The sequence below is a fragment of the Bos javanicus genome, chromosome X (genome assembly GCF_032452875.1).
Source record: "Bos javanicus breed banteng chromosome X, ARS-OSU_banteng_1.0, whole genome shotgun sequence".
Classification (NCBI taxonomy): Eukaryota; Metazoa; Chordata; class Mammalia; order Artiodactyla; family Bovidae; genus Bos; species Bos javanicus.
This window is the reverse complement of record NC_083897.1, coordinates 20,616,085-20,639,749: the sequence shown is the minus strand read 5'-3', so window position 1 is coordinate 20,639,749 and position 23,665 is coordinate 20,616,085. Positions and strand designations below refer to the sequence as shown.

General features: G+C 39.9%; 1 protein-coding gene across 5 annotated transcripts in view; it reads right to left on the bottom strand.

Moving 5' to 3' along the window:
- The window catches only part of LOC133242360 (transmembrane 9 superfamily member 2-like), an 81,418-nt gene extending 69,558 nt beyond the window's left edge, over positions 1–11,860 (bottom strand). For 3 of the 5 annotated variants that reach the window (XM_061408489.1, XM_061408492.1, XM_061408493.1), the window contains exons 1-5: positions 11,368–11,858; positions 7,672–7,739; positions 6,062–6,155; positions 2,461–2,588; positions 1,318–1,447 (exon numbers count right to left, since the gene is read on the bottom strand). In XM_061408489.1, the coding sequence (XP_061264473.1) occupies positions 1,318–1,447; positions 2,461–2,588; positions 6,062–6,155; positions 7,672–7,739; positions 11,368–11,556 (609 nt within the window). In that variant the 5' untranslated portion in view covers positions 11,557–11,858. Of the gene's footprint in view, positions 1–1,317; positions 1,448–2,460; positions 2,589–6,061; positions 6,156–7,671; positions 7,740–11,367 lie in introns of all 5 variants that reach the window. The other 2 variants (XM_061408490.1, XM_061408491.1) reach the window with 2 other exon arrangements.
- Positions 11,861–23,665: the final 11,805 nt, after the last annotated feature.

Below are 23,665 nucleotides of genomic sequence, written 5' to 3'. Positions count from 1 at the left end.
AGTGCTGCCCTTCCATGACCATTCAGCCTCCAAGGCAGCCCCAAGACACTTCTGTTACCCTAGGACCCAATAGAAAACAGTTTGAGAACCACAAGATAAATTTCAAACCATGTGATTGGGACTTCCAAGCTAAAAAGATCTGAGTTGGAGTCCTATGTCTCCCACTTACTAGCTGTCTGCCCCTAGTCATGTCCCTTACTGTTTCTGAGATTGAATTTTATCATCTGTAAAACAGCAATAGTAGATTCTAGCAACAGGGCTGTTTCAAGGATTAAATTAATCACTGTGTATAGGGTGATATAACATTGCTTCTGGCTCATAATAGGCATTTAATGTGACTTTCCTTACCACTGTATACAGGACCTCCTGCCATGATTGGCTTCTACCTACCCCTGTTTTGAGCTTCATCTCTACATGCATCCCCAAAACTCCAAACCTTATGCTGCAGATATACCCAATTACTCACAGTCCCTCAATCACAGCATGCTATTTCAGACTTCCAATCTCTTGACCAATCTCACACTGATTTCCCTTTTAGAAATGCTCACCCACCCATTCGTCTAACAAATACTTTTTCATTCCCTTAATTATATCCTCCTTGCTCCTTAGTCTCCTACCATAAAACATTTTATTGCATCAGTTTGCTCACAAGTCTATCTCCTACTTAGGACTATGAACTTCTAGAGGGCAAGGGACCACTTGTCTGTGTATCCTCAACCTCTAGCATAAAATGGAGACAATAGTAGCTGTCCCATTCATGTTTAAGTGACTATGCTGCTGCTGCTGCTGCTAAGTCGCTTCAGTCCTGTCTGACTCTGTGCGACCCCATAGACGGCAGCCCACCAGGCTCCCCCGTCCCTGGGATTCTCCAGGCAAGAACACTGGAGTGGGTTGCCATTTCCTTCTCCATATTATATCATATTATAATATATATTTATTATATATAAATATATTATACATTATATATTTATTAATACATTAAAATCTCTTTAGTTTTTCTGTAAGAAAAACTTTTCGTAAGAGGAAGTTAATGTTTAGTAATTAATGTTTTAAAATCTTATTTTATTTGGAAATGACCTAGCTATTTAATAAATTTATTATTTAGTTTAGTACAACTCTAGAAATTTAAGTTATCCCAATCCTAGGAGATTATTTTAGATTATAATAAATATAAATATTTTTAATAGTTTATCTAAAAGTTTTTATCTCATTTCTATATTTATATATATAAAGACTTACCTTTTTTTAAGTAACTAGAAAGCAAATTGTAAATGAAGCAACATTCTTATATTTCTATAGTAAGTTCTCAATACTTACATGCATGAAGCAAGCATCACTGGATTCACCACTTTGGGGAACAAAGCATCCTACTGGAAATCCTGTTGTACAGTACTTATTCCCACCATTTATATCACGACACCATACCACTGGCATATTATCAATAATCCTAAATATAAATATTTTTAAGGAAAAGATTTAATAAGCAATTCATATAAAGCAAAACTAACATCATCTTACATATATTTAAGTTCAGATTCTTGTTTATTTTTGTTTTGGCCACACCACATGGCTTGCAAGATCTTAGTTCCCCAACAAGGGATTGAACCCAGGCCCATAGCAGTGAAAGTGCTGAGTCTTAACCACTGGACTGCCAAGGAATTCTCCAGAAGCAGTTTTAAAATCTATTTAATATCTACCTGAAATTATATACTATTTTTTATGGATTGGCTTTGATTAAAAATCTTAACTTATGGGGAGGAGGTAGGAGGGAGGGCTTAACAAGTAAGAGGTATATGTATACATACAGCAGATTGATGCTACTGTACAGCAGAAACTAACACAACATGTAAAGAAATTACATTCCAATTTATTTTTATTAATTTATTTGTACTCCAATACTTAATCTTTTTAAGAATCTGAACTTAAGGAATTCTCTGGTTGTCCAGTGGTTAGTACTCCACTCTTTCACTGCCAAGGGCCTGGGTTCAATCCCTGGTCAGGGAACTAAGATCCCACATGCTGTGTGGCATGGCCAAAAAAATGAAAAAAAAAATTTTTTTAATTCTTCCACTCATTACCCATTCAACAACTATTTACTGAACACCTGCCATATGCTAGGCACTAATACATAAATTTGTTTTCAGATAAGAAATAAAAAGGATGCTACATAAAATCTAGCAAATAAAGAAGTCACCCACAAGTTTACCAACTGTCAAACATTGTTTTTCATTCTGTTCTCTTTCCTTGAAGATGATTTTTAACTCCCCAATCAAGATTTCCCCCAATCCATTCCTAAATGCCAGCATATTTTCAAAGAATGCAAACTGGTTAATTACTTTACAGTAAACTACTAATTTATACTATCACAACATACATTTCTCCAAAGGTAAATAAAACCTATAAAACTGCTTCTGAAGGGAATTGAAAATTTAAGTCATACGATGTCAGATGCAAACCTACCAGTGATGTTGATAATTCAGTTGTATTCCTTTCTTCAAAAAATCCAGCTTTTTCTTTTGATCTTCCTTTGCTGTGTCATAAGATTTCATACAAACTTTCACACATGTCTCTGACTTGTTAAAGGAAAACTGTTAGGAAAGAAAATTTAAAAATTAAGAGATTGGACTAAGTTGTACAAACCAAATGTCACAAAGTAAGCACTTTATCTTATAGATAAAACTTTTCTTCAGAGATTTCAGTATGCCATGATTCTCAACACGATTTCCTCTACACTTCAGTACACATCTGAAATAATTAAACTAGACACACACTGCTTTCAAGAGAACCTGCCTTCTTCAGTACTATATAAGGTGGGGTATAAAATCCACTGCAGCTTTCTATAAATTACCCTGATCTAGAACACTTCACTTAAAACTTATAATAAAATTGGTTGTAGTGATGGTTATAGAACTCTATGAATATACTAAAAAGCACTGAAATGGACACTTATGAGTGGGTAAATTATTCGGCATGCAAATGATCCCTTAATAAAAGTGTTACCAAAAAATGAGAAGAAAATATTTGAAACTTTTAATATGAAATCTCTTATTTACAAAGTCTGGCTACTGGAGATGAGCAAGGTGAAGTGCTAGTGTTGTTAATCAGAAAACAATGAGCAAGAATAAACTATGAAAATTCAACACCTGATATCCTGAAATCATACAATATTAACCCCAAACTGAGTTGAACTGTCATGTTTCTTCAGTGCAAAGCATAGCATTTCTTGAAAAGGTGGGCTTTTCTTTTAGTACAATGGTACAATTGGGGGAGTGTGTGCAACTTTAATCATCAAAAAGCAAATGCCTGACACACAGACCAATGGAACAGATCAACAGAGAACCTAGGAATTACACCTACACAACTAGGCCCAAGTGACTTTTTTTACAAAGGTGCAAAAGCAAGTAGTGGAGAAAGAATTGAAATTGTTGAAAAGGTCTTTTCAGCAAATGGTACTGAAGTAATTGCACACCTACAGGCCAAAAAAGAAAGAAAAAAAATTTCAACCCAAACCTCATACCTTATACAAAAAATAATTCACAATGGATCACAGACTTAAAGATATAAAGCTAAATTAAAAAACTTCTAGAAGAAAGCATAGAAAAAAGTTTTTAGGCCTGAAGGCTATACAAAGTCTTCTTAGACTAGACACCAGAAGCATGATTCATAAAAGGAAAACTTGATTATTGGACCACATAAAATTTAAAGTATTTGCTTCATGAAAGACCCTAATAAGAAGTAAAAAAAAAAAAAAAACAAGTCACAGACAGGCAGAAACTATTTGCAAATGACTGTTGCAACAAAGGAATCATAACTAGAATACATAAAGAATTCTGAAAACTAAACAGAAAAAGAACAGTAAATGGAGAACTTTAGGGAGCTCTGTGCTGATAGAACTATGCTATGTATTGACTGTGGTAGTAGGTACACAAACCTGCATCACACACACAAATAAGTGCATGTAAAACTAGTGAAATCTGAATAAGCTCTGTGCATTGTCTACTAGTTTTGCTTTCATAGTGTAGTTATACAAGATGTTGTTGCTGTTGTCAGTCACTCAGTCGTGTCCAATTCTTTGTGAGCCCACAGACTGCAGTACTCCAGGCTTCCCTGTACTTCACTATCTCCCAGAGTTTACTCAAACTCATGTCCATTGAGTCACTGATGCTATCTAACCATCTCATCCTCTGCCATCCTCTTCTCCTTTTAACGTGCAAGATGCTACCATTGGGCAAACCTGGGCAAAGCGTACATGAGACCTCCCTGTTCATTCTTTTGTCATTTCCTGTGAATCTGTAATTACTTCAAAATAAAAAGTTGGAAAACAGGCTAATGCCTGATGGTTTCACATATATAGATCAAATTATACACTTTTAATATGTATAGTTTATTGTACTTTAGTTATACTTCCATGAAGTTGGGAAAAAAAGAAGAAAAAAATTAGTGCCTTTGTAATCATAACTGCTCATGAAAACATCCTTACTCTATCCTCACATCTATTAAGATATTGAGGGCAATATCAATAGACACTGAGAGTCCAATTATATCTACTTATATCACCCTACCCAAAATATATAAGAACAAACAATTAAACTTTTTCTCTTTATGAAGCAAAAATAAAATGTGAAAGGCAAAATCATTGTGTGGAACCACCAACTACTGCAGAAAGCTTAAAGAGCATAGAGTCATCCCACAGTATGTCATTGTGCTCAGTCTCTGAGTCATGTCTAACTCTCTATGACCCCATGAACTATAGCCCACCAGGCTCCTCTGTCCATGGAATTTTCCAGGAAAATACTGGAGTGGGTTGCCATTTCCTCCTCTAGGGGATCTTCCCAATCCAGGGATCAAAATCGCATCTCTTGCTTCTCCTGCATTGTCATGCTGATTCCTTACCACTAGCACCACCTGGGAAGCCCAGTGAAGTATATCGAAGTGGAAGACATCAAGATCCACAGACACCAAAATCCACCATTGCCCAAGTCCCTGATATAAAATGGTAGAGTATACACATATGGGGCTTCCCAGGTGGCGCTAGTGGTACAGAACCTGCCTGCCAATGCAGGAGACAGAAGACACTGGTTCCATTCCTGGGTCAGGAAGATCCCCTGGAGGATAGCATGCCAACCCACTTCAGTATTCTTGCCTGAAGAACACCATGGATAGAGGAGCCTGGTGGGCTACACTCCAGAGGGTCACAAAGAGTCTGACACGACTGAGGTGACTTAGCATGCATGCATACGCATATAACTTATACACATCCTCCCCTATATAGGTAACCCTTGAACAATGCAGAGGTTAGGGGATCAACCCTCCCTGAAGCTGAAAATCTACCTACAACTTATAGGTGGGCTTTCACATAGACGGTTCCTCTGAATGAGTCCACATCCACAGATTCAGCCAACCATACAGATCATATAGTGGAAAAAAAAATCTGCGTATAAGTAGATTCACACTGTTCAAACTTGTGTTGTTCAAGGGTCAACTATACTTCAGATCATCTCTAGATTACCTACAATACTTAATATACAATGTAAATGCTGTGTAATTAGTTTTAAGCATAATGTAAATATCGTGTAAATTCTAATTTTGCTTTTGGGGACTCTGGAATTTTTTTACCTGAATATTTTTGATTCTCAGTTGGTTGAATCTTCAGATGCAGAACCCTCGGATTTGGAGGGCCGACTATATTAATGCATTCTTCTGGCAACACCAGATTCTACCTCCTTTCCTTTTTCTTTTCCTTTTAAAGCAATGACTCTTTGGTATGACTGTTGACCCTTGAACAACTACAAGTTTGAACTGCCTAGGTCTACTCTTATATGTGGATTTTTTTTCAATAAAGGTTCGACATCCACGTATTCAACCAACTGTGGATGGCAGATGGAAAACTTAACACGTGAACCACGGTTCGTTCAATCTACAGATGCAGAACCTGCCTGTATGGAGGGCTGACTATGGGACTTTGAGCATATGTGGATTTTGGCATCCACAGTGGGTCCTGGAACCAACTTCTCATGGATACATTTTAAAATAAAATTTTAAATAAGATCAACCAAATAACCTCATAAGGAGACGATGTTATTCTTTCTCCAAACAGTACTTGTCCGAGATTTTCAGAAGGACTTTGCTTTTTGAAGTCATGACAGAAATCAAATCTAAAAAAAGAAAAGTTTAAGTAAGGTTAAAAAAAATTCAACAAAGAAATCAGTCCTGATCATTTATATAGCTGCTCCACCTTTCATGATAGATTCTATGTTTCTCTTTAAATTGTTCAACCTCTGATAATTATGAATTCATGATTCAAAATGCTCATGGTACTGCTCTTGACTTTTGTAATGTAGGTAATCACAATCAGAAGGAAACTAACACTATTTTTAGGGTTAAACTTCAAATGACATGTAAGCACAAATAAGGAAATCATGGCTTAAAGTCTGTACTGATTCTAACCTGAGACATTTAGAAACTGTAATTATCAGTTCAGACCAAAAGGGAATTTAAAAAAAAAAGCCCCCAAACACATCCTCACATATTCACAAATCAAATGGTTACTAACTGAAAAGAATCACAACTACCTTTAAGTGAATTTGAATGTAAAATGGTTTACGTAGAAGATAAAATAAATAGTAGGCCTGAGTAATATTTTTAATACTCATACTAACACCCTACATTTACACCTGGTATTTTAATGAAAATGAGACCTGATTTTATTTCTGCTTAATTAGAGGTAGTAAAGCAATACCAAAGGAAACTATGATCATTTTTTTCCAAGAAGTGCATCATTTGTTGTTATTGTCAAATGAATGCTCATACTTAATCTTCAATATATAATAACTACTCATTACTAAACTAATCACCTTCATCCATTAAAATCTTAGTAGAAACCTACCTATTCGATGTTTTAGAAATAAGGTGCAACTGCAAAGATATTTTTTCAAGGTTCAAAGTGTAGCAAATTTATAATTTGCCTTTCTTATAAAGAAAAATCAAGAATGGAAACTTCCTAATCTTTTAAGCATTTGTCTTACATTGAAAGTTCTGTATTCTAATCATTTTTTCTGTTACCTTTATTATACCTTTATTATTACCTTTATTATATTATTATAATATTACCACATTTCTTAATATACCCATGGCTTGCATTCACTAACTTTAAAAACTGAAGGCACATCTTAACAGTATTATATCATAAATTAATATAAAATTTATATATAATATTATATATTATATATATTATATTATTAATATAAAATTTATATATAATATTATATATTATATATATTATATTGTATTGTTATATATAATATATTATAATATATTATATACTATATAATATATTAGTATAATATATAGTATATAATAATATATAATATAATAATAGTATATAATATAGTATATATAATATATAGTATATAATTATATATATAATATATATAAAGTATATATAATATACTATACTATATAATATATAGTATATAATATAATATATAGTATATAATATATAATAGCTATAATATATATGATAATATATATTATATACTACAATATATAATATTAAATATATTGTATATTATATATTATATATATTATATAATATACATAATATAAAATTAATATAAATTAATCACAATTATATCAACTATATCAGATATAATTATAATACTTATAACTTACGTATTATATTCATAAGGTAGCACAGACTCTACTGAGTCCAATCTGTTTACATACAGTTCTACTGATGACTGCAAGAAGGAAAAAAAAAACATTAATAATACAAAGTAAAATAAGGTAGCACTTGCAAAATACATAATGAAGTAACTGAAAGGTAACTGGGTTTATTACTCCCGCCAATTTATAACTGTATATTTATAAATGTATAACAGTGTAGTGTAATACATTTATAACACAGTACAGTTATAAATTTTAACACAGTATAGCGATAAATTCATAACATTTCATTTATCTGGCATTATCAGGGTCTCTGAACATATGAATTTTTCAGATACCTCAGCCATTCTTAACTTTTTAAAATCATAGAACCCTTTGAGAATATGATGAAAACTATGGCCCATCTCCCCAGAAAAGCACACACATTCACCAAATTCCATATTCAGCTTTAAGAGGCTTCATAGGGACCCTAGCATCCATGGAACTCAAGAACTTGAAATAATTAAGCTACCTGCATAAGTGCTTTTTTTTGCATTATTTTAACTATTTTTATAATTATTCTAAAATACACTTCACTCTTTCCTATCTTAAATAGAACATTATGATCACAATTTAACCTTCCTTGATGACTCAGGGTCATTTTGAGCATCAGCCATTGCACTTGCTTTGACTCTATGACATCTTCAGTGTCAACTGAAATGAGAAGAGTTATTTGCCCCAAAACTGAATGGCAAGAGATGACTACTCACACCCCCACTACCCACACTCCCTCAACTCTACCAAAGAATATAAACTTGTTTGTAAAGATTTTATGTCTCTTTCCTTATGGCTGTTGCTGTCATTAACATGTATACTCTGATTTTATTTTGGTAAAAAAAAATGCATGTGAACTCTCATTCACTCCTGGTTGGGAATGTAAAATGGTATGGCTACTTTGGAAGACAGTTTAGCAGTTTCTCACGAAACTAAATATACTTTTACCACATGATCCAGGAATTTTGCTCCTTGGTATTTACTCAAAACAGTTGAAAACATGTCCATACAAAAAACTTACACACAATGTTTATGGCAGCTTATTCATCATTGTCAAAATTTGGAAGCAACCAAGGTGTCCTTTAGTAGATGAATAGATAAATGCACTGTGGCACATCTAGACAATGGAATATTATTCAGCACTAAAAAGAAATGAACTAGTCCACTATGAAAAGACATGAAAGCGACTTTAATCATATTACTGTGTGAAAGATGCCAAGCTGAAAAGGCTACATACTGTATGATTTCAACTATGTGACATTCTGGAAAAGGGAGAAGTGTAGAGACAATAAATACATCACTGGTTGTCATGGGTTAAAGGGACATTAGGATGAGTGAGCAGAGAACATAGAGGATTTTTAGGGTAATGAAATTACCCTGTATGATATTATAATGATGGATACACATCACTATACATTTGTTCAAACTCATAGGATGTACAATACTAAGATTAAACTGTAATGTAAACTATGGACTTTAGGTGATGATGTTATTCAGTGCAGGTTCACCAACTGTAAGAAATGTACCTCTGGTTGGGGATGTTAATAATGGGAGAGGCTATGCATGTCGGGGGCGGGGTGGGGGTAGGGGGGCAAGGCATATGGTAACTCTATATACTCTCTGCTCAATTCTGCTGTGAATCTAAAACTCCTCAAAAAAATATAGTTTATTCAAAGTATAAATGTGCACTGTTGTTCAGTCGCTCAGTTGTGTCCGAATCTCTGGGACTCCATGGATTGCAGCACACCAGGCTTCCCTGTCCTTCACTGTCTCCCAGAGTTTGCTCAAATTCCTGTTCTCTGAGTCTGTGATGCCATCCAATCATCTCATCTCACTATGCAATTTCTGCCTATCTGAAATCAAGAGGCCGGACACTATCTGATTTCAACCAATCGGAAATCAAGAGGCTGGACACTATTGAATTCGGGAAGTTTGGCATGCTAAACATAAAATGAGAGACTCACCAAAGGAAAGAAGGTACAATCTCAGAATCAAAAGTAGAACACATTCAAGGAGGCAAGTAAATCTAAAAAGAGCTTACAAAAAAGAAATTCCAGACATTTGATATGGTTAAAGATTATATTATTTTTGCTAGGAAGTCTGCTGAAATAAAGAAGAAAGAGACAGGACTAGGCATTACCAGTCAGAGAAAAGGCAGGTGTAAAATAGTTTTTAATGACATTTCTTACTTACTGTACTTGGCAAGATGATGGCTCAAAACACTACTATCAATACTTCTCACAGGAAAAGGCAAGCTCCAGGTTTTAAGTGCAAATTTGCTGCGCCAAGACCTGGTCTCTAAAAACCCCAACTTTCAATTTGTTAAGTCTGTAGTCAAGCCACACCTAGCACTGTTCTTAGCTCTAAAGCCTTTGCGGTTCCTTCTACCAAAACATTGCGCACACACTTGACTGGCAACTTGAGATCAGAAAATAAGTCTTACTATTGATTCGTACTTTTTGAATGGATTACTTGCAAAAAAAAATTTACAGCGAGTTTCTAGTTTAAAAAAATAAGGCTGCCAAGGAAGGAAGTCAAAATTTATCAGGGGGACGTGTGCAAGAGGAACTGAGCAAGAAATCTCTGGCTAAAGAAAACTCATGATGATAACGGTCACCACTTATTGAAAGCTTACCATGTGCCAGATGTTTTTGTCAGTGCTTTTCATACCTTGTCTCGTTTTATTCTCACAAGTCTGAGAGGTAAATATTATCTTGCTTTTTGCAGAGAGGGCCCAAGGGAAACCAACATGAATTAACAAGAATTAAACAGGTAAAAGTCTGAGACCACAGGAGTGAGGAGTGACACACACATGATGTGACTATACGTAAGATCAAGTGAGAAGTGTGTCTTGAAAGGCAGATTGTAAAAAGGGGACAACAAGAAGGGGAAGTGGGGGAGAAGACTATACGTAGGGGAAGAGGAAGGAACCACCGGAAGAGGAAGGAACCACCGAGACGGAGGGGGAGGGGAGGAGCTATGAAGGGGCGGGGCTATGACGGGGAGGGGCTATGACGGGGAGGGGCTATGATGGGGAGGAGCTATGGAGGGGAGGGGCTATGACGAAGGAGGGGCTATGATGGGAGGAGCTATGACGGGGGAGGGGCTATTACAGGGAGAGCTATGGAGGGGCGGGGCTATAACGGGGGAGGGGCTATTACAGGGAGGAGCTATGGAGGGGAGGGGCTATGGCGAAGGAGGGGCTATGACGGGGGAGCGGCTATGACGGGGAGGGGCTATAACGGGGAGGAGCTATGGAGGGTAGGTTGGAACCACTTGGGAGGGGCTGTGAGGGAGTAGGCAGGACCATGCAGGAGCAGGAACTAGGGGGAACCGAGATAAGGAAGGGGCGGGGCCAAGGGGAGGGCGGGGGCAAAAGGGAGGGCGGAACCTAGGAGAAGAGGGGAAGGGAGGGGCTGAGCTGAGAGGGAGGGGACCGGAGGGGAGGGGCTGAGCCGAGAGGGAGAGAAAGAGGATCAAGGGAAAAAGATAGATCCGGATCTGCCAAGTGCGAGGTTCTGCGATTGAGACCCTGAGACACACCCACAGAGGGGGCTTAGGCATTCCGGGTAGAGTCAGAGAGCTCTCAGCACTGGTCGGCCCCGGTGTGCCTGATACTCCAACCCGAAGCCTTCCCCTCACATCTCACTTCCTCCCTCTAGTCCTCACCTGACAGTAATTGGTCTCTCCGTTCACTTCGCAGAAATTGACTGGCGCCAACCCGGGAAGATAGAAAGCGTTGGAGCTGGCGGTCTGAAGGCCCAGGATCAGTCCCAGCACCAGCAACCCCCTGAGCCCGGGGAGGGTGGGCCATAGGCTCCAGGGGTAGGTTCCCATGCAGAAACAACGGATACTCATTTAAGTAGCCGGTTCTGCGCTTGGGGACACACCCACCGCGGGTGTGATTGGACCCAATGGAAAGAAGAAGCGGAAATGATGAGGAGAACAGAAAGGACAGAGGAAAGCCCAGCCCGGCTAGTGAGACTTAGCACTCTGGGGAAGGCCAACTGTTAAGGCGAGATACTGGCTTGGAACTCGGTTGCTACGCGACCTGGCTGCCTTTATGAGCTCGCGCGCGCGCGCGCGCGCCGTACGCATGCGTGATGGTCCTGCTGCATCTTCCCCCGCCCTCCCCCCTCCCAGCATCACCCCCTCCCCTCCCTCCCAGCATCCCCTGCGGAACACGTTCCCGCGGTTTGGGCGACTTCTCGCGCGCCTCCTTCAGAGGTTCCTCGCAGAGTCTGGAGGGAGGGTGCAGGGTGGGGGAATGGTTGCAGAGGTGGGGATGAAGTCTGAGAGATTTCAACTTTCCAACATCCCAGAGTCTGGCATCCTCTTGACTTTGCCTCGCAGTACCAGAGTAGCAGGGTTACCGGGCGGTAAGCCGCCCAGCCATCTTCAGGTCTTGCTGCTGGTGGGTGGAAGGGAGAAGACAGGAAATTCCTGGACCTTGTTGCCCGCTATGATTATTATTACGGGCTTGAAATGCAGCTAATCCAAAACTGATGTTCTGTAAGTGTACATTGCATGTTACTGTTGTTCAGTCGCTAAGTCATATCCCAGTCTGCAAGCCCAGGGACTGCAGCAGACCAGGCTCCTCTGGCCTCCCCTATCTCCCGGAGCTTGCTCAAGTTCATGTCCATTGAATCCGTGATCCCATCCAACCATCTCATCTTCTGTCGTCCCCTTCTACTCCTGCCCTCAATCTTTCCCAGCATCAGGGTCGTTTCCAATGAGTCATCTCTTCACATCAAATGACCAAAGTATTGGAGTTTCAGCTTCAGCATCAGTCCTTCCAATGAATAGTCGGGGTTGATTTCCTTTAGGATTGATTGGTTTGATCTCCTTGCTGTCCAAGGGGCTCGCAAGAGTCTTCTCCAGCACCACAGTTCAAAAGCACCAATTCTTCCACACTCAGCTTTCTTTATAATCCAACTCTCACATCCATACATGACTACTGGAAAAACCATAGCTTTGACTATAGGGACCTTTGTCAGCAAAGTGATGTCTCTGGTTTTTAACATGCAGTCTGGGTTTGTCATAGATTTCCTTCCAAGGAGCATCTTTTAATTTCATGGCTGCAGTCACCGTCTGCAGTAATTTGAGAGTCCAAGAAAATAAAATCTGTCACTGCTTCTACTTTAACCCCTTCTGTTTGCCATTAAGTGATGGGACCAGATACCATGATCTTAGTTTTGTTTTATATTGAGTTTCAAGCCAGTTTTTTCCCTTTCCTCTTTCACCCTCATCAAGAGGTTCTTTAGTTCCTCTTCACTTTCTGCCACCAGCGTGTTATCTGTATATCGGAGGTTATTGATATTTCTCAGGGCAATCTTGATTCCAGCTTGTGCTTCTTCCAGCCCAGCATTTCTCATGATGTACTCTGCATATAAGTTAAATAAGCAGGGTGTTAATATACAGCTTTGATACTCCTTTCCCAACTTTGAACCAATCCATTGGTCCATGTCTGGTTCTAAATATTGCTTCTTGACCCTCATACAGGCTTCTCAGGAGACAGGTAAGGCGGTCTGCTTCTCCCATCTCTTTAAGAATTTTCCACAGTTTGTTGTGATCCACACATTCAAAAGCTTTATCATAGTTAATTAAGCAGAAGTAGGTGTTTTTCTGGAATTCTCTTGCTTTCTCCATGATCCAACAAATGTAGGCAATTTGATCTCTGGTTCCTCTGCCTTTTCTAAACCTAGCTTGTACATCTGGAAGTTCTTGATTCACATACTGCTGAAACCTAACTTGAAGGATTTTGAGCATAACCTTGCTAATATGTGAAATGAGCGCAATTGTACGATAGTTTGAATATTTTTTAGCATCACCCTTTGAGATTGGTTTGAAAACTGACCTTTTCCAGTCGTGTGGTCACTGTTGAGTTTTCCAAATTTGCTGACATATTGAATGCAGCACCTTAACAGCATCGTTTTTTAGGATTTGAAATAGCTCAGCTGAAATTCCATCACCTCCACTAGCTTTGTTTGTAATAACGCTTCCTAAAGCCCACTTGACTTCACACCCCAGTATGTCTGGCTCTAGATCAGTGACCACACCTTCATTGTTATTCGGGTCATTAAGACCTTTTCTGTATAGTTCTTCTGTGTATTCTTGTCATCTCTTCTGCTTCTGTTAGGTCCTTACCATTTCTGTCCTTTATCATGCCCATTCTTGCATGAAATGTTCTCTTGATAGCCCCAGTTTTCTTGAAGAGATCTCTAGACTTTCCTATTCTATTGTTTTTCTCTACTTTGCATTGTTCATTGAAGAAGGCCCTGTTATCTCTCCTTGCTATTCTCTGGAACTCTGCATTCAGTTGGGTATATCTTTACTTTTCTCCCTTGCCTTTCCCTTTTCTTCTTTCCTCAGCTATTTGCAAAGCCTCCTCAGGCAATCAGTTTGCCTTCTTGCATTTCTTTTTCTTTGGGTTAGCTCCAGTTACTGTCTCCTGTACAGTGTTACAAACCTGCATCTGTCATTCTTCAGGCACCCTATTTACCAGATCTAATCCCTTGAATCTATTCATCACCTCCACAGTATAATCATACGGGATTTGATTTAGGTCATACCTGAAAGGCCTAGTGGTTTTCCCTACTTTCTTCCATTTAAGCCTGAATTTTGCAATAAGTAGCTGATGATCTGAGCCACAGTCAGCCCCAGGTCTTGTTTTTGCTCACTGTATAGAGCTTCTCCATCTTTGGCTGCAAAGAACATAATCTGATTTCACTACTGACCACCTGGTGATGTCCATGTGTAATGATCTCTTGGGTTGTTAGAAAAGGGTGTTTGCTATGACCAGTGTGTTCTCTTGACAAAACTCTGTTAGCCTTTGCCCTGCTTCATTTTGTACTCCAAGACCAAACTTGCCTATCATTCTGGGTATCTCTTGACTTCCTACTTTTGCATTCCAGTCCCCTGTGATGAAAAGGACATCTTTTTTGGTGCTGGTTCTAGAAGATGTGGTAGGTCTTCACAGAACTGTTCAACTTAAACTTCTTTGGCATCAGTGGTTGGGACATAGAGTTGGATTATGGTGATGCTGGATGGTTTGCCTTGCAATGGTACATTGCACACCAGGCTTCAAAGACTTTGCATGATAAAAAGAATGTAAAACCTCCCCAACTTCATATTGATTACATGTTGAAATGATAATATTTAGGGTGAAAGTCGCTCAGTCATGTCCGACTCTTTGCAACCCCATGGACTGTAGCCTACCAGGCTCCTCTGTCCATGGAATTCTCCAGGCCAAAATACTGGAGTGGGTAGCAATTTTCTTCTCCAGGGGGTCTTCCCAACCCAGGAATCGAACCCAGGTCTCCTGCATTGCAGGCAGATTCTTTACTGTCTGAGCCACCAGGGAAATATTGCATTAAATAAAACATTAAAATTAACTCCATCTGTTTCTTTTTTGTGACTTAATTTTTTATTGAACTATAGTTGATTTACAATGTTGTATTAGTTTCAAGTGTACAGCACAGGGATTCAGTTATATATGTGTATATATCTATTCTTTTTCAGAGTTGTTTCCATTATAGGTTATTACAAGATATTGAATATAGTTCCCTGTGCTATACAGTATGTCCTTGTGTTTACTTTATAATAATAATGTGCATCTGTTAATCTCAAACTCCGAATTTGTCCATTTCTTCATTTTTTTAAGTGTGGCTACTAGAACATTTAAGATTATATATGCTGTTGGACAGCACAATCTGGGGAAGGAGGAAAAAGGGAGGGAAACTGAAGAAGAGAGAGTAGAAGGAAGGGGGTTGCTCTTAGATTCTGAAAGAAACTTTTCTTTCTCTTAGGGCAGGGATCTTATTTTGCAGCCTCTGTCAGAATCCTTACCTTCTGCTCCTTGTTCTGTCTTTTAATGCAAAGTGTCTGTATTTGCACCTAGAGAGTATTGTAGGTGCGTGCTCAATCTTGTCTGACTCTTTGTGACTCCATAGACTGTAGCCTGCCAAGCTCTTCTGTTCATGGGATTTTTCAGGCAAGAATACTGGAGTGGGTTGCCATTTCCCATTCCAGCGGATCTTCCCAACCCAGGGATTGAACCTGCATCTCCTTCAAGTCTTCTGGATTGGAGGTGGACTCTACTGCTGAGCCACCAGGGGAAGTATTGTAGGCATCACAGGACAAAAATAGAAGAGCGTATTATTTTCCCTCCTTGTGTCTCAAGAGTTTTGGAGAACAGAGGTCATTTGTTTATGTTGAGATGTGTGTCCCTGGCCAAGGGCATTTCTGTGCAAGTTCCCTCACTCCAAGAGTTCTGCATCTTCTGCAGATTGGCAGGGGCGATTCAAGACCAAACAAAGGCAGCTAACTGGCCAATAGCAGAAGCTGGTAGAAATTTTAGCGAGGTAACTCCTGGACCCAAGAGGTAGGAAAGGTTGTTGGGGAAATGAATGGAGAAAATGTACTAATGATCAGAATTAGTCATGTTGTTAGTAAAAGGATTAAACTTGACCAAGAAAATTGGAGAAGCCCCTGTAAAGATTTGAAAAACAGGATAACCCAGCAGGCCGGAACTGCTGCAGCCTGGGCAGCCTGCCAAGTGCCTGCGGATTCTGCTAACCCAGGGGGGTGGGGTTCTGGGCACTGCCTAGAGGAGGGGTGCCCCCCAGGTCCTCTACAGGATGCCTGCCCCTGCCCCTCTGCTCACTCTCCAGAGAGATTCTGAGAAGCAGGAAAGAGCAGTGGTCAGCAGATTACCATCCTCACCCTCTACAACTCCAATAGTGCCATCAAGGTTTTCCATTAAAGCTCCCTGCCACGCTGTGTCTCTTAACCTCTAGAAGTGAAGCATCACAGAAAGCTATGTCTCCATTCTCTGCAACAAGACATAGCCCTCCTGGTGTTATCAGTGTGTGATCATCACCAGCCCCAGCCTTCTGCTGGACCCGGAGATACAGCATATTCTCTGTGCTGTAGAGGCTCTAGGAATTTGTATTCTGCCTCTTCACTCAATTGCCTTGGAAGACTGACCTAAGAAAACATTGGTACAATTTATGCCAGAGAATATTTTGCTTGTGTTTTCTTCTAGGTGTTTTATGGTGTCATGTCTTATATTTAACTCTCTAATCCATTTTGAGTTTATTTTTGTATATAGTGTTAGAGAATGTTCTACAATTATTCTTTTAGCTGTGCAGTTTTCTCAGCACCACTTATTGGAGAGACTGTCTTTTCTCCTTTGTATATTCTTGCTTCCTTTGTCAAAGATTAATTGACCATAGGTGTGTGAGTTCACTTCTGGGCTCTCTATTCTGTTCCCTTGATCTATCTGTATGTTTTTTTGTGCTAACACCACACTGTTTTGATAACTGTAGATTTATCTGAAGTCTGGGAGGATTATGTCACTTGCTTTATTCTTTTTCCTCAGTATTGCTTTGACAGTTCTGGGTCTTTTATGATTCCACAGCGTTTTTAGGATTATTTGTTCCTTGGGAAAATGCCATGGATAATTTGATAGGGGTTACGTTAAATCTCTAGATTGCTCTGGATAGTATGCCCATTTTAAGGATATTAATTCTTCTAATCCAAGAGCATGGGATATCTTTCCATTTCAAAGAAATTAGTTTCTTAATGTAGACTATGCCCCAAACTCCAGGAAGACATGGGTTCTCTCTCCTGAGCCATGATGAATGTTGGTAGAAAAGTAGAGCATGAGCACTGTATTAATTGTATGTGCTTACTTGTCTCTCTACCTCTACTGAAAGTAAGCTTCTTGAGCACAGGATCCATTTCTTATCTTCAAATCCATAGCGCACATCTGGGCCCTTTGTAATTCAGAATAAATGAAAATATGAATTAATACATGAACTCACACTGTCACAGACATTTTGTGTTTTACCTTATTTGGAAATCAAAAGAGGATGCAATCAAAGGACAGATAAGAGTAAGTACAGATAAGAAGGATAATACCCCCTTTATTTATGTAGCAGTAGAGTTTGCAAAGTTTGTGCCCATCCATTACTTCAAGTGATTAAGAGGTAGGCAGGGTATTTATTTAATGTGAAGTAACTGAGACCAGGAGAAGTTAATTTGCTTGTCCAAGGTCACACAGATAATCGATGACCAAGTCAAGGCTGGAAAACAGGCCTCCTGATATCTAATATAGTTCTTAAATTAATGGAATTAAAAGAAAGTGAAGGAATTCTCTGATGGTCCAATAATTGGAACTCCATGCTTTCACTGCAGGGTCCCCAAGTTCAATCCTTAATTGGAGAACTAACATCCTGCAAACCTTGTGGCATTGCCAAAAATAAAGAAATGTTTTAAAAGGGAGTGAAAAATGTTTGGTAATAAAAAAAAAGAAATAAACTCATTTTATAATGTAGCTGTTACATTTCCAGCTACATTAACTAAGAATGTTCTGGAAACAAGCAGGTAAAGGATTGCTGCTGCTAAGTCACTTTAGTCGTGTCCGACTCTGTGCGACCCCATAGACGGCAGCCCACCAGGCTCCCCCGTCCCTGGGATTCTCCAGGCAAGAACACCGGAGTGGGTTGCCATTTCCTTTTCCAATGCATCAAAGTGGAAAGTGAAAATGAAGTCGCTCAGTCGTGTCCGACTCTTAGCGACCCCATGGACTGCAGCCTACCAGGCTCCTCCGTCCATGGGATTTTCCAAGGAAGAGTACTGGAGTGGGGTGCCATTGCCTTCTCTGAAATATCAGGTTAGGAGCTATCTTTGACAAAGGCACATAGATTTAACCATGGGATTTGTGAAATGCAGTGTCACTCAGACAACATTGTAAAGGGAGAGAAACACAAGGAATGGCACCTCACAAAAGCAGATGCTTCAGGACACATTAGTGAAAATGTATAAAACAGACCAATGCAACTATTAGGTTTTAATAGTTATTTTTCCCCATGTTTCTAACCATGTGGAGTTAAAGGTATCCAAGCTACAATCCCCATCCTCTTTCCAGTTCACTTCAACGTGCCCATACCAAAATTGAGTAGAACAAAGGAATACTGGAATCCAGCAGAATCATACTCTATTTAAGCCATGTTTCTAAATCAGCATATTGGAACATCAAAAAGAGAACTAACCTGCCATGGTAGGTCAGTGTGTCAGCTCCAGAAACTACAGCACATGTTTCATAGATGGGGCAGATTAGCTTATTCCTTGGGCTTCCCACCTTGGCTCACTTTTTCCTTCCCCATTGCCCACAGTCTAAATATGTTTCTCTCAAAACTGATAGTACCAATGTGATCATGTCACACTCCTCTTTAAAATCATTTACTGGGGCTTCCCTGGAGGCTCAGTGGTAAACTGCCTGCCAATGCAGGAGACACAGGTTCAATCCTGGATCCGGGAAGATCCCACATAACCACGGAGCAACTAAGCCCGTGCGCCACAACTATGGCAGAGTCTGTGCACTGGAGGGAACCACGGCAACTGAGCCTACGTGCTGCAGCCACTGAAGCCTGTGCGCCCTGGAGGCCGTACTCTGAACTAGAGTAGCCGCCGTGATGAGAAGCCCGCACACCACAGCTATAGAGTAGCCCCCACTCACTGCAACTAGAGAAAAGCCCACACAGCAACAAAGACCCAGCATAGCAAAGACCCAGCACAGTAAAAAAATAAATAAATAAATATAATTAGAATCCCTTACTGAGCAAATTAATGCAATATGGGGTCCCAGATTGGATCCTGCTGCCCGCACGCGTGCGTGCGCGCACACACACACACACACACACACACAAGGACATTAGTGGGAAAACTGGTGAAATCCAAATAAAGTCTGTAGTGTAGTTAATATTAATAGTATTGTACCAATCTTGATTTCTTAGTTTGATCATTCTACCGTGGTTATGTAAGAGGTTCATGTTAAAAGAAGCTCAGTGAATACGTATATGACACCTTTTTGTACTATTTTTGCAACACTTTAGTAAATCTAAAATTATCTCAGAATAAAAAGTGGAAAAAAAAATCTTCTCCTAGCTCTTCATTACCCTAAGAATTAAGTACAAATTCTTTGCCTTTGCTCAGGAAGACATGCATGACCTAACCCTTCACCCCCACATACGTACATGCTCCAGCATCAAAATTTAGTGCAGGGAAGGAGGGCGGAGGGCGGGGGGTGGGGGGAAGGATGGGAATTTCACTCCCTCAGTCAGGCCACTCTCTGATTCCACTCCAAAAAACTACTTTCAGTTACATGAAAAGGCCATTCTCTCTAGCCTCTGAACAAATTGATCCTTGCTGTTTCTTCATCTAGTAGGCCCTGCTGATCCTGCCACCCTCTCTTCCACATTTTGCTTGGCTGAAATCTTGTTTGTATATTTCTTGGAAAGTTACCTTTCCTAGCAAATCTTCCCTGAAAACCCGCCCCCCCCTACTCCACATATATACCACTCCCTCCCCACGGATACACCACAGAGTTGGATTAAGTGTCCTTTATATGTGCTCCCACTACACCCTATGTGTTTTTGCGATTTGTCACTTTTACACTGTATTATAGTTCTGTCTCCCCCATTAATCAGTTGTTGACTCTGGGTCTTCTCCTTCTAGCCACACCTATGACTTTCATACAGCAAGGCAGACATTAAAATAGCTTGATTTGACAGGTTTAAAACTTTGAGGATTAAAAAAAAAAACTTTGAGGATTGAGTTTTCCATTCAAGTAATTATTCGTATAGTTTATATATTCTATGATATGGTGAGAACAGAGAGGTTTCCTTTTTTTCCTTGATACTGCTGAGTTTCTGTGAGTCATATTTCTGCACCAATATTAATTTATTATCCAAAGGGTACACTATATCCCTTTATTATGGGGATCATTGAGAAATGATGAGCGCAATAAGTCTAATTTAGCTTCTATCACTATACATACTTCATCTTTGTGATGAAACTTTTAGGATTTACTCTCTTAGCAAGTTTCAAATATGCAATACAGTGTTATTAACTATAGTCACTGTGTTATAAACACTACACCCCATGGGACTTATTTTATAGCTGGAAGTTTGTATCTTTTCGCTCCCTTCACCTATTTTACCCCAATCCTCCACCTCTGGCATCCACCAATCTCTTCTCTATACCCATGAGCTCAGTTTTTGTTCTTTTATTTTGTTTAGATTCCACATATAGATGGCAGCATATGGTATTTATCTTTCTTTCTCTGCCTCACCTCACTTAGAATATCTCCCTCAGGTCTATCCATATTGTCACAAATGGCAAGATTTCCTTCTTTTTCTGGCTGAATAATATTCCATTTGTGTGTTGCATGCGTGACTGTGTATCTATCTGTCTACCACATTTTCTTTATCCATTCATCCATCGATGATGAACACTTAAGTTGCTTTCCTGTATCTTGGCCATTGTAAATAATGTTGCAAAGGATGTGGGGGAAGAGGCAACGTATCTTTTCCAGTTACTGTTTTCATTTTCTTTAGATAAATACCTAGAAGTACAATGACTGAATCATATGGTAGTTCTATTTTTAATTTTTTGAGGACCCTCCATATTGTTTTACATAGTTGTTGTTGTTTAGTTGTTCTGCTGCTAAGTCACTTCAGTCGTGTCCGACTCTGTGCGACCCCATAGATGGCAGCCCACCAGGCTCCCCTGTCCCTGGGATTCTCCAGGCAAGAACACTGGAGTGGGTTGCCCTTTCCTTCTCCAATGCATGAAAGGGAAAAGTGAAAGTGAAGTCGCTCAGTCGTGTCCGACCCTCAGCGATCCCATGGACTGCAGCCTACCAGGCTCCTTCATCCATGGGGTTTTCCAGGCAAGAGTACTGGAGTGGGGTGCCATTGCCTTCTCCGTTTAGTTGTTTAGTCGTGTCTAACTCTTTGCAACCCTATGGACTGTAGCCCGCCAGGCTCCTCTGTCCATGGGGATTCTCCAGGCAAGAATACTGGAGTGGGTTGCCATTTCCTTCTCCAGGAGACCTTCCTGACCCAAGTATCGAACCTGCATCTCCTGCATTGCAGGTGGATTCTTTACTGCTGAGTCACCTGCAAAGCCTGTTTTCCATACTGGCTGTACCAATTTCTTTCCTTCCCTGATAGCTGAGTTGGTAAAGCATCCGCCTGCAATGCAGGAGACCCTGGTTCGATTCCTGGGTCAGGAATATCTGCTGGAGAAGGGATAGGCTACCCACTCCAGCATTCTTGTGCTTCCCTGGTGGCTTAGCTGGTAAAGAATCCACAATCAATGCGGGAGACCTGGGTTTGATCCCTGGGTTGGGAAGATCCACTGGAGAAAGGAAAGGCTACCTACTCCAGTACTCTTGCCTGGAAAATCCCATGGATGGAGGAGCCTGGTAGTCTACGGTCCATGGGGTTGCAAAGAGTCAGACACGACTGAGTGACTTCACTTTCCTTTTCCTTTGTACCAAATTACATTCCCACCAACACTGCATGCTCTTTTCTACATCCTTGCTAACATTTGTTATTTCTGTTCTTTTTGATAATAACCATTGCAACGGTGTGAGATGATATCTCTTTGTGGTTTATTTATTTCTTTATTTTTGACTGCACTGGGTCTTCATTGCTGCAGGCGGGCTTTCTCCAGTTGTGGCAAGAGGGGGCTACTCTCTGTTTATGGTGCATGGGATTCTCACTGTATTGGGTTCTCTTGTTGCAGAGCACAGGCACACATTTGGGAGAGTACTGAATGAGAAAAGAAGATGATCTAGGGCAAGTCTTTAAAAAAATTCAACGAATTTGTGGTCTAGTAGAGAAGGATAAGGTGCAGGGTTGTTAGAAAAAGAGCAAGCAGAGAGGTAGGTGGAAAACCAGAACGTTAAATATAAGAAAGTTTAGAAGTCAAAGGAAGAGAGTGCTTCAAGGAGAGAGTGGCCAAGAAGAAAAAAAAAGGCCAAGTAAAAGAGCAGAAAACATCTTTATCTTTTTGATGTGGTGACACAGATGTCATTGGCAACATGAAAGAGAGCTATTTCAGGGAAATGATCTGGATAAAAGCCATATTGGAGTGGGTTGAGAATTGAGTGAGAGGTGATAAAATGGAGTAGTTGGTATAGATAACTCTTTTTTGACAACTCTTTCTTTTACTTGATTTTTAATTAAATAAATAATATATAAATATATTTTCCTTTTAAAAAAATTAAAACATTACAAACAAGACTAAACTCCTCTTTGATCACTGCCACCAGTCCTGGTTTTCTTCTCCATCTTTCAGAGGTAACCATAGTTATTTGTTTGGTATGTCCTTCCTGGCTTTTTTCTATATATTAATATATTACTGTTATAGGTAACAGCATAATTTAACAAAGTTGTTGTTCAGTTGCCAAGCTGTGTCCGACTCTTTGTGACCTCACGGACTGCAGCACACCAGGCCTCCCTGTCCCTCACCATCTCTCAGAGTTTGCCTAGGTTCATGTCTATTGAATTGGTGATGCCATCCAACCATCTCATTCTCTGTCGCCCTCTTTTCCTTCTGCCTTCAATCTTTGCCAGCATCAGGTCTTTTCCAATGAGTCAGCTGTTTGCATCCCTCTTCATGGATCACTGCCTTGTCGTGGGGAAGGGGCTTGTGTAATTCAATGAAGCTATGAGACACTGAAGATGGACAGGTCATAGTGAAGAGGTCTCACAAAACATGGCCCACTGGAGGAGGGAATGGCAAACCACTCCAATATTCTTGTTGTGAGAACCCCATGAACTGTATAAAAAGGCAAAATAATAATAATGCTATGCTATGCTATGTCACTTCAGTCGTGTCCGACTCTGTGTGACCCCAGAGATGGCAGCCCACCAGGCTCCCCCATCCCTGGGATTCTCCAGGCAAGAACACTGGAGTGGGTTGCCATTTCCTTCTCCAGTGCATGAAAGTGAAAAGAGAAAGTGAAGTCGCTCAGTCGTGTCTGACTCCTAGCAACCCCATGGACTGCAGCCCACCAGGCTCCTCCATCTATGGGATTTTCCAGGCAAGAGTACTGGAGTGGGGTGCCATCGCCTTCTCCGACACCTGGGAAGCCCATTTATATCAATAC